The sequence below is a fragment of the Poecilia latipinna genome, unplaced genomic scaffold (genome assembly GCF_001443285.1).
Source record: "Poecilia latipinna isolate Pla-1442-1.1 unplaced genomic scaffold, P_latipinna-1.0 Scaffold429, whole genome shotgun sequence".
Classification (NCBI taxonomy): domain Eukaryota; kingdom Metazoa; phylum Chordata; class Actinopteri; order Cyprinodontiformes; family Poeciliidae; genus Poecilia; species Poecilia latipinna.
The window spans coordinates 190,713-205,184 of record NW_015113045.1 but is presented as its reverse complement, the minus strand read 5'-3'; the positions used below and the strand labels follow the sequence as shown (position 1 = coordinate 205,184).

The window sequence follows — 14,472 nt, the reverse complement described above, 5'->3', positions numbered from 1 at the left end:
AATATAAACAGTGTTGATGCTGCACTGCTTCCCCCTCCTGAGACGTCGGATGGTGGACCAGAATCGCCTCAAAGGCGTGCGGAAAGCCTTCCTCCACGGCCTCTCCAAACTCCTCCCACGCCCGAGTTTTTGCCTCAGCCACCCGAGCGGCATGCCGGTTCGCCTGCCGGTAACCATCAGCTGCTTCTGGACAAAAAGGCCCGTGGGACTCCAGGCTCTGGAGACCAAATGTGTTATTTTAGCAATGTTTTTTAGGTAACACCTTATTTGAAAGGGTGTGCATAAGCAACTTTTTGTCAAAAGAGTCATTATTTACAAAAAACAGTCATAAACATTCATAAAGACTTCTCCGTGTTCATAAAAAGTGCTATGTCGTATTTATGACAGTGTCATGTCAGTCTTATGCACACCACTTTAAGTAAAGTATTACCGTTTCTTAAATGAAAGAAACAAGAACGGGAAACAGTCTTAATGTGTGACTTGAAGCCAAATGATGAGCCACATGTGACACCTAGATGTTTTTTTCGCCTTTGATTTAGCTACCGGCCAGAAGGATGCAATTATCTGGCTGATATTTTGATGCAAGTGACTCAGAGCAATAATCGTAGTTGCTGTCTTACTGGTGTTTAGAACCACAAAGTTACTGGAGAGCTAGTCACTGACACAGGACAAACAATATTTTTCTGTTATTTTCCCCAACTTCCTGTCATCCACGTCAGCTCTTATTGTTATTTTTGCCTTGTGCCTTTTTGTAAGTTGTATCCTTTTATTTAAGATACCATTATTATTTAATTTCGCCTGTGACATTTTGCATATTTGTTCCTTCTGCAAACATTTCACCCTTGGAGGGTCACCAATTCATCATAAGGCAACAGAGACACACAGGACAAACAAAAATGCGCACACTTAAACACAGTTTGGTGACACCAATTAACCTGTCTAGAAAACCCACACATGCACAAGGAGAACATTAAAACTTAATTCAGAAAAACCCAAGGCTAGGACTCAAACACAGTAACTTTTTACTACAAGACAACAGTGCTACCAAGCGCGCCAAAAATTTCCACTTCAACCACTTCTTCTTTCCAACCGCTAGAGGGCAGACGTGGCGTTCGACACGTCGAGGTGTTTCTCTTTCAATCTTATTGATAAACTATTTTCTGTTTGCCAAACCTAAACTATGATTGCAAATGCAGAATAGAAAATAAACTCTTCTGTAAAAAGAAGAGGTTATCTAAAATCAATCATTTTAGATTATTTAATTTATAATTTAAAGATATTTATGATGTGTTTGTGTAAAACCTTGAACATTAAATTTATAAAGGCAGATGAAAAATATCAAATTGGTTCATGAATTATCAGAAAGAACTATTATGCTTTAGAAAAAAAGAGCCTTTTTTAGTATAAAGTGCTCAGTTTGCTGTTATCCAGTGGAGAAGATTACCAGCTGCACATTCAACGATTACTATGATAAATCCCACCTTTTGCTCAAAGCACATCATTCAGTCTGCTAATTCAATTTTAAAATTATATTTTTTTATTTTTAAAGGCTTTTTATTGAACAATCTGTAATTGGGAATATTTTTGAAGCAGGGATGGTTTTGATGTCTTTTAGTGCCCATCAGTCTGAGATGTGTTTTTCTAATATTCACAGCTTCATGTCCACTCCTCATGTCTCATCATTATCAGAGAATGTGTGTGTTGAAACATTTGAAACATAAACACATTTTCATCATAAGCATTTTATAACTATTAAAAGACGGCACACACAGAGGGGTTGTCCTGGATTTTGAAGGCTCTGTCTTTGGTTCCACGCTCACCCGTTCTGCTTCACGGCAGTCCTCTCCTCTGCATGTCAGGCTTATGCATATTTCATTTGCCCGTCTTCAGGGCAGCTATCAAATGAATCAAGCTGGATGGATAGAGGTGGAGCTGCGGAGCTGATGAAGAGGATGATGTGTGAAAGCGAGGGGCTGGGTTTGGGGATAACCACTAACACCTGCCCCCTCCTCTCCAGGAATGAATGGGTTATGAGATGAGAGGAGATCTGGACGATTTATTCTCTTCAGCTGCGGAGAAGAACGGGGCCACAATGTCTCGGGACTAAAACCTGGATTCCACGCCTCTAGTTTACTGCTCCTTTGTTCAAAATCACTCCTCAATGGATCTTTTAAGGACGCATACATTTCTGATTCTGTTTCGTTTAGGACATTGAGGCACACTTTTGACATCACACCCGTCCACTTTCCTCTTCTGCACGGATCCAAAAGTTGGAAAAGTCCTCATCGTCACTTTGGGACCCTTTAGCACCACAGGTGTCAATCCCCAGTGGGTACACGGTGGAGGAGGATGACAAGTGGCATCTAGTGGATACTTTTTTCTCGTTTTCTTTATAAGAACTTCTGAGCGACTAGGATTTTGTTTTTTTGATAAAAGGAAAAAAACAAAACAGGAAAAATGCCTTTTGATTTTGCAGGTTTGAAAAATCAGGTGCTAAAACCTGGGAAGGAGGAGGTCAAGAATACTGTGGGGGATTCTTTAGGAAAGCTGCAGAGGTGAGAGGGTTAATTTGTATGGAAACTTGCAGAAATGAAGCCTTATGACTGCAGAAATGGTGCTGATGAGGATCAACCTCGGGGGTGAACACGTAACATCTTCTGCCATAAGAAATCCTGGTGATAAAGAAATATCTGATTCTATTCTTTGCTGAGTGATGCCAGTGATGTAATCACAGGTTTTATTTTTAGGCAAGTAATGCATATTTTACATCTAATACATTTTTAACAGAAGAATGTGTCAGCGGCGGAGAAGCTTAGAAACATATTCAGACGACTGTCATTACTTTAAGAGATAAAGTGGAGGGTTATAAAGACAACAGAAATAGAACTACCAGAAGCACAGATACCGGAAAGAAAATAAAGGCAACATCATTATGAAAATAGAAGACATTTATGAACAATGTGATGACAGACATGTTTAGTGTGGGTGTTGGCTTAGCATTTATTCAAGACATAATTATAATAACATCGTCATAAGAAGGTAATGGGGAAAAAAAAGAGAGGTAAAACCTAACAGAATTACTACCAACACTTATATTTCCACTACCACAAGAAATAATAATACTAATAACAGTAGCAATATTTATTTATTTGTTCTCAGTTTATGATGATTATTATAATTATTAAGATTATTTTGTCATTTTTACTATACTTCTCCTAATTTCTGACTGAAATATCAGATCCTGGACCTGGAGGGAGTGACTTAATTTCAGCAAAAATGGGCACACTAAAGGCAAACTCCCCCCCCCTCCCCAACAACGACAAGGAAACAGTAATTTGGATAAATAAATAGAATAGAGTAGAAATATCCTTTGTTGTCCCAGAATGTGAAAAGAAATTCTGTGCAACAGCAGCAAAGTAACAGGCAATAAAAGCAGACAGACTAACACAAAGATATAACATACAAAATATAAAACAGAATAAAGAATATGATACTGTACACTAAGGGCAAAATTTCAACATACAGCGTAGTTATAAAAAAAAAAGTGAAATGGAGATGATTAATTTCAAATTATTTTTACAAAATGCGCATGTCTCTTTGAGCATTGAAGAGACAGACTATCTACAATTAATGCCAATAAAAAACAAACAAACTCTGCAGCAAGAAAATTGCAGATGTGAAAAGAAATGTTACAATTCATCAAAGCTTATTCTTCCCTCTCTTAAATTTGTGCAGGAGAAAAATTGTGCAAATTTCAGGAGCCCTTTGCACAGTGGTGGTGCCTCTGGTCGCTTGGTAATATGAGAGGCAGGTTGATTCAGGTGGCGGAATAGATGTAAAGAATGAGAAACCTTACAGAAATCTGATGACAGCAGATCACTGATCTTTATCCTTATCTTTGCTGCTGATTTTTGCTAACACACTACTATATAAATAACAGTGTGAAATGAAATGGAGCAAGCTGAACAGATTGCCATTCCCTTTTGCTCATTAGGAAAATGGACGGTAGTAATGTTGAGGATGAGGAAAACATTGAACTGACAGAGGATGGACGGCCAGTGGCGTCTGCGCCACTTCCTGCCCCCCTGCTGGACTGCAGCTGCGGCGGTCTGCCCAAGCGCTACATCATCGCCATCCTCAGCGGCCTGGGCTTCTGCATCTCCTTTGGCATCCGATGCAACCTGGGTGTGGCCATTGTAGAGATGGTGAACAACAACACAATCTATGTCAACGGGACACGAGTGATTCAGGTAGATTGAGACCTAACAAGCTAAGTGAATACTGTTCTGTTTTTACTCTTTGGCATTAAAGGTTTTAAGATATACATGTCTCAGTGAATTGCATCTTGAAAAAGATGATTTACTTTTGAAATTCATTTAAAAATAAATAAACAAATAAATAAACTTATGAGTATGTCCATTTCAATAAATTAGATTATCACCAAAGAATTTATTTATTACATTAATTCAATTCCAAACACGAAACCTGTATATTTAGTGGCTCCCTGGATTAGGGCGTGCTTTTGCTGCTGCAGCTGCTGCAAAGCTAATTAAAAAGCAGAAAGCCAAATGAGATAAAATGGACGACATTTCTGCATGAAACATGTACGGCAGTCTGCAGTGGCTCCAACGCCTTATTCATCACATGCAGAAAATCAAGAAAACTCTTGCTGGTGTTGGTGTACGTGAAACCAACATCTTCACTATTGCTAGACAACAAATCTAATATTTATTGTCTAGAAACCTAAAATTAAGAAATCTAAAATTTCTCCATCTGCAGTTAAGTTGAGTTTGGACTTAATAAAAGACAGCAGACAAACACCAGCAGATCACCGATTTTGTAAACTTCACACCAGACCTGAAGCCTCCCCACTCTTCCTTACAGAACATGGGACCTTGATTTCCAAATAAAATGCCAAAATCATTTGTGACATCTGAAAGCAGGACTTTGGAGCACTGGATAACTTCCCGGTCCTTTTTGGTAACGACCTTGCACGAGGAATGTGTCAGTGGTATCCCACGACCGTATCTTGGTGTAATGGCTCTGCAATCTCTTCCTCCAGCTGGAAACTCTTGGTTGGACTTTGCTTCACAATTATCACAAAAGCTTATGTTTATCATAGGTGCTGGTGACCCCTCTCCCCCCCTTTTCTTTTTTTTACCACACTTTTGTCCTTCAACTTTACTTTCCATTATGCTTGCACACAGCCAGTTTCTTTTACAAAGACATTATGTAACTTTCCCTCTTTGTGGATGGTTGTAATGACAATCTATTATGTACAGTATTACCTTAAATGGTCTTAACATAATTATTTGTGGAGAAAGCAAATTTTATGTTTTCATTAGCTGTAAGGCCTAATCAAGATTAACAAAAAATAATAATAACAATGATTCAATATATTCCGTAAAATTTTAGTAATTTCAAGTCAGACATTCACTTCCCACAAAGCATATTTTCAAATAAAAAGGAAATGTGTATATATATATTTTTTAAGAAAACGTATTATTGAGTGTTCTTTTGTGCCTTGCACGGAGTCATCTTAAATTCACATACAATTAATTATAAAAACAAGGGTTTTGAAATCTTATTTTGGATTACGAAATATTGCTTTTGTTTCAGGCACAGTCGTAACACACTTTTAGTCAATGTTCACTTCTTTTCATCATACATTCTGAAAGGAATTCAGATTAGTTACCAACATGCGATAATCAAGGGAAGGACTCTGCATTTTATTCCCCAGAATATTAACATTTTCATCTAATTTATTTTATTAATTCCATTTCAGAAAGCTCAGTTTAACTGGGACCCAGAGACCGTGGGGCTGATCCACGGATCCTTCTTTTGGGGCTACATCGTCACTCAGATCCCAGGCGGATTCATCTCCAACAAGCTGTCTGCCAACAGGTTGGGGTGCTGTCAGTGTAGCTGGTGTTACTGGAAACCCAGCGTTAGCAGTAGAGATGCACTTTTTCTCAAGGATAAACTGAGTGTCACCCTGATTATTATCAAATAAGAAGCATTAAGTAAATAAGTAAGAGAATTAGAATTAGGGAGCGCTCTTCTTCTGCTCATGTGGTTTAAAGGGTTAAAACTGTTTGGCGCGGTGAGCATCACCGATGGAGCAGATAACAATCCTGTAATAAAAGCTTCACAGGAAAAAAAGGACACGCCACTGACAGAGTTAATAATGAAAGATCCTGCTTCTGATTTCCTTCTGAAACAGCAGCAGCTGGAATATTACAAGTGTCACTTACATGCTGCTTTGGAAAAAAAAAAAAAAAAAAAAAAAAAGGAAAGGGATTTTGGGTATGAGGGAGCATGGCAGCACCGTGGAAGTGAAGCAGAAACTTGTGGGCTGAATGGGATGTCTTTTTATCTCATTCAGTGAATGACAGAGGCGTCAGATATGTCAGGCTGTAAGGTTGACGGAGACACTTTGACAGACAGATTCAGAGATGTGGTGCTTTATTAGTCTACTGCAACTTACAGACACACACACACACACACATACACACACACACACACACACACACACACACACACACACACACACACACACACACACACACACACACACACACACACACACACACACTCACACACAGTGTTTGTCAAGCTTTCACCAGCTGCCTAAAGATTTGGTCAAAATTACAAATATAGGTACAGCTGAATAAATTAGAAAATTATTGAAACAATCATTTATTCCAGTAATAAAATGACAAATATCCATCATGTGCGGCATATTAAATTTTGAGTGTCTTTTTCTAGCTGATTGCAGCTAGTTGAAACATATATGTTTCTATTTATGCTACGTTGGAGCAACAGAAAAGGATTTTTGATACAGAAATGTTATAGCAACATTATATCCTGCACAATCCTAGGGACAACATCTGACTTGCTGACAAGTCACTTGTCGAACAAAGGGAATCTGAAGAAAAGATAGCTAAAGCCAATCTCCTGGAAATACCTCTGGATTCTGGCATGACTTTTAATGTTATATATATATACAACCTTTATTTAACCAGAAATGTCTCATTGAGACTAAAAATCTCTTTTTGAAAGGAAGAAAAATTATTTTAAAAAACCAAATACAGACATGAAAGTAGAAATAAGTCTAATATAAAGCTTGATATTAATCAAAACATTTACAAAAAATCTTATTTACTAACTGATTAAGAGTGGCCTTAAATACATTAAAGGAGACAATTTCTTTCAGCTTTCAGTCTTTCTGCAATTGACTCCTGTCTGAGGGAGCAGCAAACTGGAAAGCTTTTTTTTTTTTTTTTTTTTGCAAAGATCAGTACAAACCAAACAATTAATAAAATGAAATCACATGAGCGCAGAAAATGAACACCTGCAAGTATTCTAAGGGACAAGAGATGCAGTCCCAAAGCAGTCCAACAGAGGCACTAAATCTGCGATGAAATGATAAAATCTTGATTAACAAGATTTAATTTTGAAATAAGAATTTAGCTTCAGCTTCATCTTTTTTACAAGCTGTTGAAGGTTGAGAACAAAGCCCGGAGAATAATCAATTATGAAACCTAAATATTAAAAAAAAAGGCTCAGTGAAGGTTTATTTCTCCATGAATTTTCATTGAAACCTGTCAATGGAGTCTGTACCGATTCATTGACGACCCTTGTTTTCTTCACAGGGTGTTTGGGGCTGCCATTTTTCTAACATCAGTGCTTAACATGTTCATCCCATCAGCTGCCAGGGTGCACTACGGCTGTGTCATGTTTGTACGCATCTTGCAGGGGTTAGTGGAGGTAAGGAAGGAAAATTGTCAGCTCATAGAAAATTAGCAAATTAATTTAGGTTCCTAGAGGAAGAGAGAGAGATGAATGATAAGGCAGGTCACCCTCTACCATGCACTGATTAAGCGTGAACCTGGAAAAATAATCCTAGATTTGTGTTCGAGTCACACATCGTCTTTCCTTGTACGCCTTAGTGATGGGTGTTTTCATTTTCTAGTTTTGCTCTAAGTATACTATACTTTCGCGGACCACATCTATCGGCGCACAGCTGTTTCTGTGGTCCCTCTGAGGTTTACAGAACCACAGAAGTAGAATTTCAAGATAACATTTGTGTGCCGAAAGATTATTTTATCAGTCAAATCAAAACAGTTTTTATTTAGGGCCAAATTACATCAACATGACAAGATGTACAAGTAAAAACTACCTCTGTAAATTGTTTTATCTATACTTTCTGCCATAACCAGGCCTTCGAGGTCATTTATGATCTGTGAAAATGTGTTGGATACAATCGGCTCTAGAGCGTTGGAGTGGAATCATCTGATTGTCAAATGTTGGAGTCATTAAGAGCAACGTGACAGAAAAATGCCAGAAAAGTTGGTATTTTTTTAGTTGGTGTTAATTCCTTGGTTTCCAAAGTAGGAGAGCTAGATGTTTTACATCATCCTCAACTTTTATATCCAATTTTTGTCTTTAGCTACACCTTTTCTGAAAGAATGATCATCTACGAATAGTTGTGCTTCCCCCCAAAAATCAGTCTAACTCTTAAAAACCTGTCTCCTTTGAATCAAAGGAGACAAAGAATGATCTTTGTCATTCTGCACCCTGCTCCCTTTAGGGGGTCACCTACCCAGCATGTCATGGGATGTGGTCCAAGTGGGCTCCGCCTCTCGAACGTAGTCGACTGGCGACCACATCATTCTGCGGTGAGTCACGTCTCTCCTTTCTTTAATCTGACAAACGCGCTGAGCTTTTTTTTTTTTTTTTTACCGTTCCAAACATCTTTGATGCAACCTCCTCGCAAGTCACAGGGAGAACGGCAAGTGAATAGATATGAGTGAGCTTGCTTTGCTTTGCAGATGCTGACCTGTGCTGCCTCTGTTGAAATTTGAATAACAGTGTCGCACTTTAAATTGGTACCATGACAACCCGTGCATCAAAACCCTCTTGACATTGTCTGTAAATGAACACAGCTCACCTGTGTAAACTGAAGGAGCTTCCCTGTCCATTCACCTAAATGAAGTGTCACACTGCTTAATGTCCAAAAACCCTCTCAGCGTTACTGCTCTATAGAAATCAGCCGTGCTCACGAAGGCGTCAGACTGCAGAAAACAGGCTGAAACACCCTCTCAATAAGGGCAGCACTAATGGCTCGTTTTGACTGTGTTTGCTCAATGACTCTAATGCATGTCTTTGATTTGACTATGGTCATTAAGACACATTTGAACTCCCCGGTGTTGGTGTCTTGTATAGTAATCCTGAAAAAAAAAAAAAAACAACAACAACAAAAAAACCATAACCAAGGGAAAACATGTTTTATGATGACTATCGCTAAGATGTGATGACTGACAGTGATGTTTGATGTCACCAGGTTCCTATGCCGGAGCGGTAATCGCCATGCCTTTAGCTGGAGTTCTGGTGCAGTATGTCGGCTGGTCTTCAGTCTTCTACCTTTACGGTGAGGAACAACATAACAGACACAAAATTCCCACAACCTGCTTCATTTACACGTTTTAAGTCGTAGTAAAACAAGTAAAACAAAAATTTCGGTCTAATATTATTGGCACATTTTCAGTTCAGAAACATTTTCCGTGAACAGTATGTGTGGTGGGAGACCAACACAGCACACCATGCTAACCACCCTATCCAATGGTCTTACATGGTGGCGGCAGTATCATGCTTTGGGTTTTCTTCAGCAAGCCCCTCTAGGGATAAGCATGTTGGATAATGGATGGATGGATATTAACACTTGATTGTTATTGACTTCTGTTGTAGCCCAGTAAAAGTATTAATTAGATGCAAAGCATTGATTTGAAACAAAAGTATCAAGGCAGTTTGCAAAACAAACAAATCCAGTTCATGCAAATTCAGTCCAGAATTCAGATTCAAAGTCATTTACATACACATGTGGATCCTATTTATAAAACAATGCCATTAAGTTTGGATTATTATACCAGTTCTTGAAAAGTCTTTACCAATAAAACTTCAAGTCATTGACTTTACAGCAGTCTCTCATTTAAAGCAAAGCATGTAGTGTCACTGGAGAGCAGAGCGATGCCAAGAAAAAACAAACAAAACACAAAGCTGTCTCATTATTAGGCTGGGGTAATGTTTGGTTTATAAGTTTAATAGCCTCGTTAGAAAATACACAAGGCCTGTTTAGCAGAAGGAAAATATACGGTTTAATTTCACGTAAGGTCCTTTTCATAATCTGTGTGCGACACGTTGCTCCCTGCTAGTTGTACTCTGTCTGGTTTTTGCACCTGGGCTTTTATCTAAAACGCTTCGAGGTTTGATTAAAATGATTAACACTCACACGAAAGCCGTACCTTCGCCAGCGTATTTTAATAAAAAGCCACTCTGATTTCACTGCGATACGATCTCATGATTTATTGATGTAAATTAGCATTTTCCTGTCCTACCTCTGTGACTCATGCTGGGACTATTTTTAATAACGGAAATTCCTGTGATCCAGAGAGGGCGTGTGCTGGGGTTTAATTAATTTGTCCTACGCTCACTCATTCATGCTTTTATAAAGAAAAGCTCCACAGATAACCACAGTGTGGATGTAATCTGCTGTTGTCTCGTTTGAAGGGGTGTTTGGGATCCTGTGGTATATCCTGTGGCTCCTCCTGGCTTATGGGAGTCCCGCTCAACATCCCACGATCACACAGGAGGAGAAGATGTACATCGAGGCTGCCATCGGCGAAACAGCCAACCAACTGAGCGCTACAGAGGTGTGCATACTTAATAAACTCTGGATTTCAGGCTTTGTTTTAAACCTACTCACACGTTTGACCTTCGACAGAAATTCAAGACCCCGTGGCGTCGTTTCTTTACCTCCATGCCGGTCTATGCTATCATTGTGGCAAACTTCTGCCGCAGCTGGACCTTCTACCTGCTCCTTATCAGCCAGCCAGCATACTTTGAGGAAGTGTTCGGCTTCCCCATCAGCAAGGTTAGCCTCATGGACAGAGTTGTCAGTTTTAAGAGTAAAAACTGATCCTGTAGTGGCATCAAGAAGTACTCAAATCCTTCTGAAAATTAGGTTACATGTCATTTGTCAACAAATCTGACCAAATGTTTCCCGTTTTAGTTCAAATAACCAAAATTATTTCTCTATGGTTTTCTTCAATGTCCTCTTTCCTAACTGTTTGACAAAATGTTGCTGCCCTCCTTTTTCGAATGAACGTTTCTTGCTTTTGGGATGCAAGAAATGTATCAGTCTCAGCACTCAGTATCACCTAAATAAACATAATTGATTTATGTATGTATGGGTGTTTTTAATCTGTTATTTAATGTGTTACTTCTTATTTTATGTGTACAGGTGGGGATCTTGTCTGCCGTCCCCCACATGGTGATGACAATCATCGTCCCTATCGGAGGGCAACTGGCGGATTTCTTACGAAGTAAAAAAATTATGTCAACAACAAATGTGAGGAAGCTCATGAACTGTGGAGGTACGCTGATGCAACCATTCCTCAAATATTATTGATCTAATACGAACCACTTGTTTGGAAATTAAACGTACCTTTAAAGAATCCCTTCCAAATGATTCACATTCTCTGGTCAGAGAAAGTTCATTAATTCATTTCTCTGATTAAGCTGGATAATAATAATAATAATAATAATAATAATAATAATAATAATAATAATAATAATAATAATAATAATAATAATAATCCCTTTATATTGGCTAATTTTTGTTTGTTTTTTTGTTTCAGGTTTTGGTATGGAGGCCACACTTCTGCTGGTGGTTGGATTTTCTCACACGCGAGGAGTCGCCATTTCCTTCCTCGTGCTGGCTGTAGGCTTCAGCGGATTTGCCATTTCAGGTTCTTAAGACCTCAGATTTGACTTTATTCAAAAACTGGAACAGGGCGAAAATGCGCAGTGAACAGGATTTGCACGAGAACCTTTGGAATTTTCTTGTGTTTGTGTTAATTTCACTTAAAATGTATTTATGCTGTGTTCTCAGGTTTTAATGTCAACCATTTGGATATTGCTCCTCGTTATGCGAGCATCTTGATGGGCATTTCCAATGGAGTTGGAACACTGTCTGGGATGGTGTGCCCCCTTATTGTTGGAGCTTTGACTAAAAACAAGGTAAAAAAAAATCTCTGTAAGAAAGTATTCAGCCTCTTACACATGACTTTTGTTTTTGCGTTTTTGTCACACTTAAATCTTTTACATTATTTAAAAAGTTTATATCAGACAAAAATAAATTGAGTTTACAAAAACAGTTTTCAAATTATTGTTATGAAAAAAAAAATCTACTTCATTTTGGTTATTTGGAGCCATGCTGGTATACTTTATGGGAAAATCCAAGTGCGTTTGTATTGTGCGATTAAAATTGCTGACTCTTTCTATTGTGTGAAGTTAGCAAGTCTGTCAAATAAGAGCGCAGTAGAAACTGCAAAAGGAAAATGAAAGTTTTAAAAAAATAATTTTTTAAACTGTTCAATGTTTTTTTTCTTCAGAGATCAAATTTGGCAACATGTTTTGTGGTTTTAAAGTAATATACATTATTGCTTGAGCCCCATGTAAGTTTTATATTATGAAACAGCCACAAAATGTCCCAGAAATTGATGTTTGTTGATTTATTTTGTAACATTTATTTGATCAATCCCTATATTATCTCTGTGTAACCTCGCAGCTATCCTAAGCTTTTATCTTTAATTTAACTTACTGTTACGTTTGTTACAATTGTTATGTGCAATTTGTGAATTTATAGCCTAATCTCAGTATTTCCTCTGTGAGAGATCAGTGAACCTTCCTCTTCCGTCTTCCCACAGACTCGTTTGGAGTGGCAGCATGTCTTCGTCATCGCCTCCATGGTGCATTACACAGGAGTCATCTTCTATGCTATCTTTGCATCAGGGGAGCAGCAGGACTGGGCCAACCCCGAGAGCCTGAGCGAGGATAAATGCGGCATTATCGATGAGGACGAGCTGGCGGAGGAGTCGGAACTTGCCAACGACGGCGGCCTGACTTCCAAAAAGAGCTACGGAACGACAAACAATTCATACGGTCAAAAACAGGGATGGAAAAAGAAGAGAGGGGTCACCATGGAGGGGGAGGAGGAACACTATAGTAACGGGGACTACCAGGACGGGTACCAGTGAGACAGCATGCGGATTACAATTAAAGGACTTCCAGAACCCTCGGATGAAACTGAAGGTCTGATTTCACAGCGGAGGACGAGTTCAAGGGAAACAACAGGAGCTGCAGCATCAAAAGCAGCCCAAGGCAAACTTTTTCAGCTTTCAGTGAAGAATGTGCAATAGTGTCAGACCTCCTGTAATTTCTGAATATTTTGTTTCCAGAAAACCAGACAATATGTTAGCTGACAACAACCACAGAACAAGAGATTATCACTTGTTGATCTGTACTAACAATCACAGTCTGGCTCCTTGGAAGCAAAATATAAAGAAATGAGGGTTGACTTATGTTTTGCACAGTACTTTGGTTACCTGATATGTACTAAAATGTAAAAACAAATATTTGAGATTATTTTAAATTAGAGAGCCACTGGAAAAACAGAATGTGTCTATGACAAAAAAAAAATGCAACTAAGTTACATATTTAACATCTGTTTTGTACAATCCAGCACCATACTGAAGACACATGAGCAACACATATCAACTTCCAAACCAATCTTTTGTTTTCCTGTAGGTGACGCTGATTGCAGTTTATATTAGTCCATGTGGACAGTCCATGAGGTGTTTTGTGTCAGCTATGCAACCTGAAAAAAAAAAAACCTGAAGGAATGTAAAGATTAGACCTCAGCCGTTATGGTGTCAGTCCTATTAGGGTTTCCAGTGTATATCTGCTGTTGGTGAATGGTTGCACTGTGTTACTGCTTTGCTTCTTTGAGCAGGTTTTAGTTCACCATATGCTCGGAAATCATCTTTAAATCAGAGTTATTATTTACGGAGCTTTAGGCTCCATATTTTAATTGGACAAAATGAATGTTGAATGTTTGTTTTTTTTCTCCCCCTTTTCGTCTACATGGAGATCCGGTTAGAAACAGTAACAGAATATTTTTGCTATAATCACAGAAGAATGTGTAAAATGCTCAACAAAGAAAATGTGCTGTAAGTTTTAACTTTATAGGCTTGATTTGAACACAAACACGTCTGGTGTAAAAACAAATAACTGCGTTATTGAAGATTATTGAGACGGTTTATGGATTACACCATGGAAGGCTTTAAGGTTCTGGATTAAGAGATCATGTTTATGTGAATGATGAACATTTTTTGTTCCTTTGTGAAATCATGAAACTTAAAAAATACTTTATAAAATGACTAATTGCTTGGTTATTGAAATGGAAACTGAATTGAAAGTTTGCCTATTAATCAATATCTTCAGTTATAATTCATTGCGCTGAATTTAAGGATGGCATTCACTGCCCTTTGCATATTGTTCTCCACCTCCAAACAGGACTCTTAGAATAAAAACCTTAAAAGTAGCAAGCTCTTGCTACTGTTATTATTA

General features: G+C 38.3%; 1 protein-coding gene across 1 annotated transcript; it reads left to right on the top strand.

Annotated features, from left to right (window-relative positions):
* The first annotated feature begins 1,826 nt into the window (after positions 1–1,826).
* slc17a8 (solute carrier family 17 member 8) lies at positions 1,827–14,282 on the top strand. Its single transcript, XM_015038087.1, has 12 exons — positions 1,827–2,555; positions 3,995–4,250; positions 5,786–5,904; positions 7,656–7,770; positions 8,594–8,681; positions 9,347–9,433; positions 10,570–10,712; positions 10,784–10,933; positions 11,303–11,435; positions 11,700–11,810; positions 11,954–12,081; positions 12,771–14,282. Exons 1-12 carry the CDS (start codon positions 2,458–2,460, stop codon positions 13,098–13,100), a joined length of 1,758 nt encoding a protein of 585 aa, XP_014893573.1. The 5' UTR covers positions 1,827–2,457; the 3' UTR covers positions 13,101–14,282.
* The last annotated feature ends 190 nt before the right edge of the window (positions 14,283–14,472 follow it).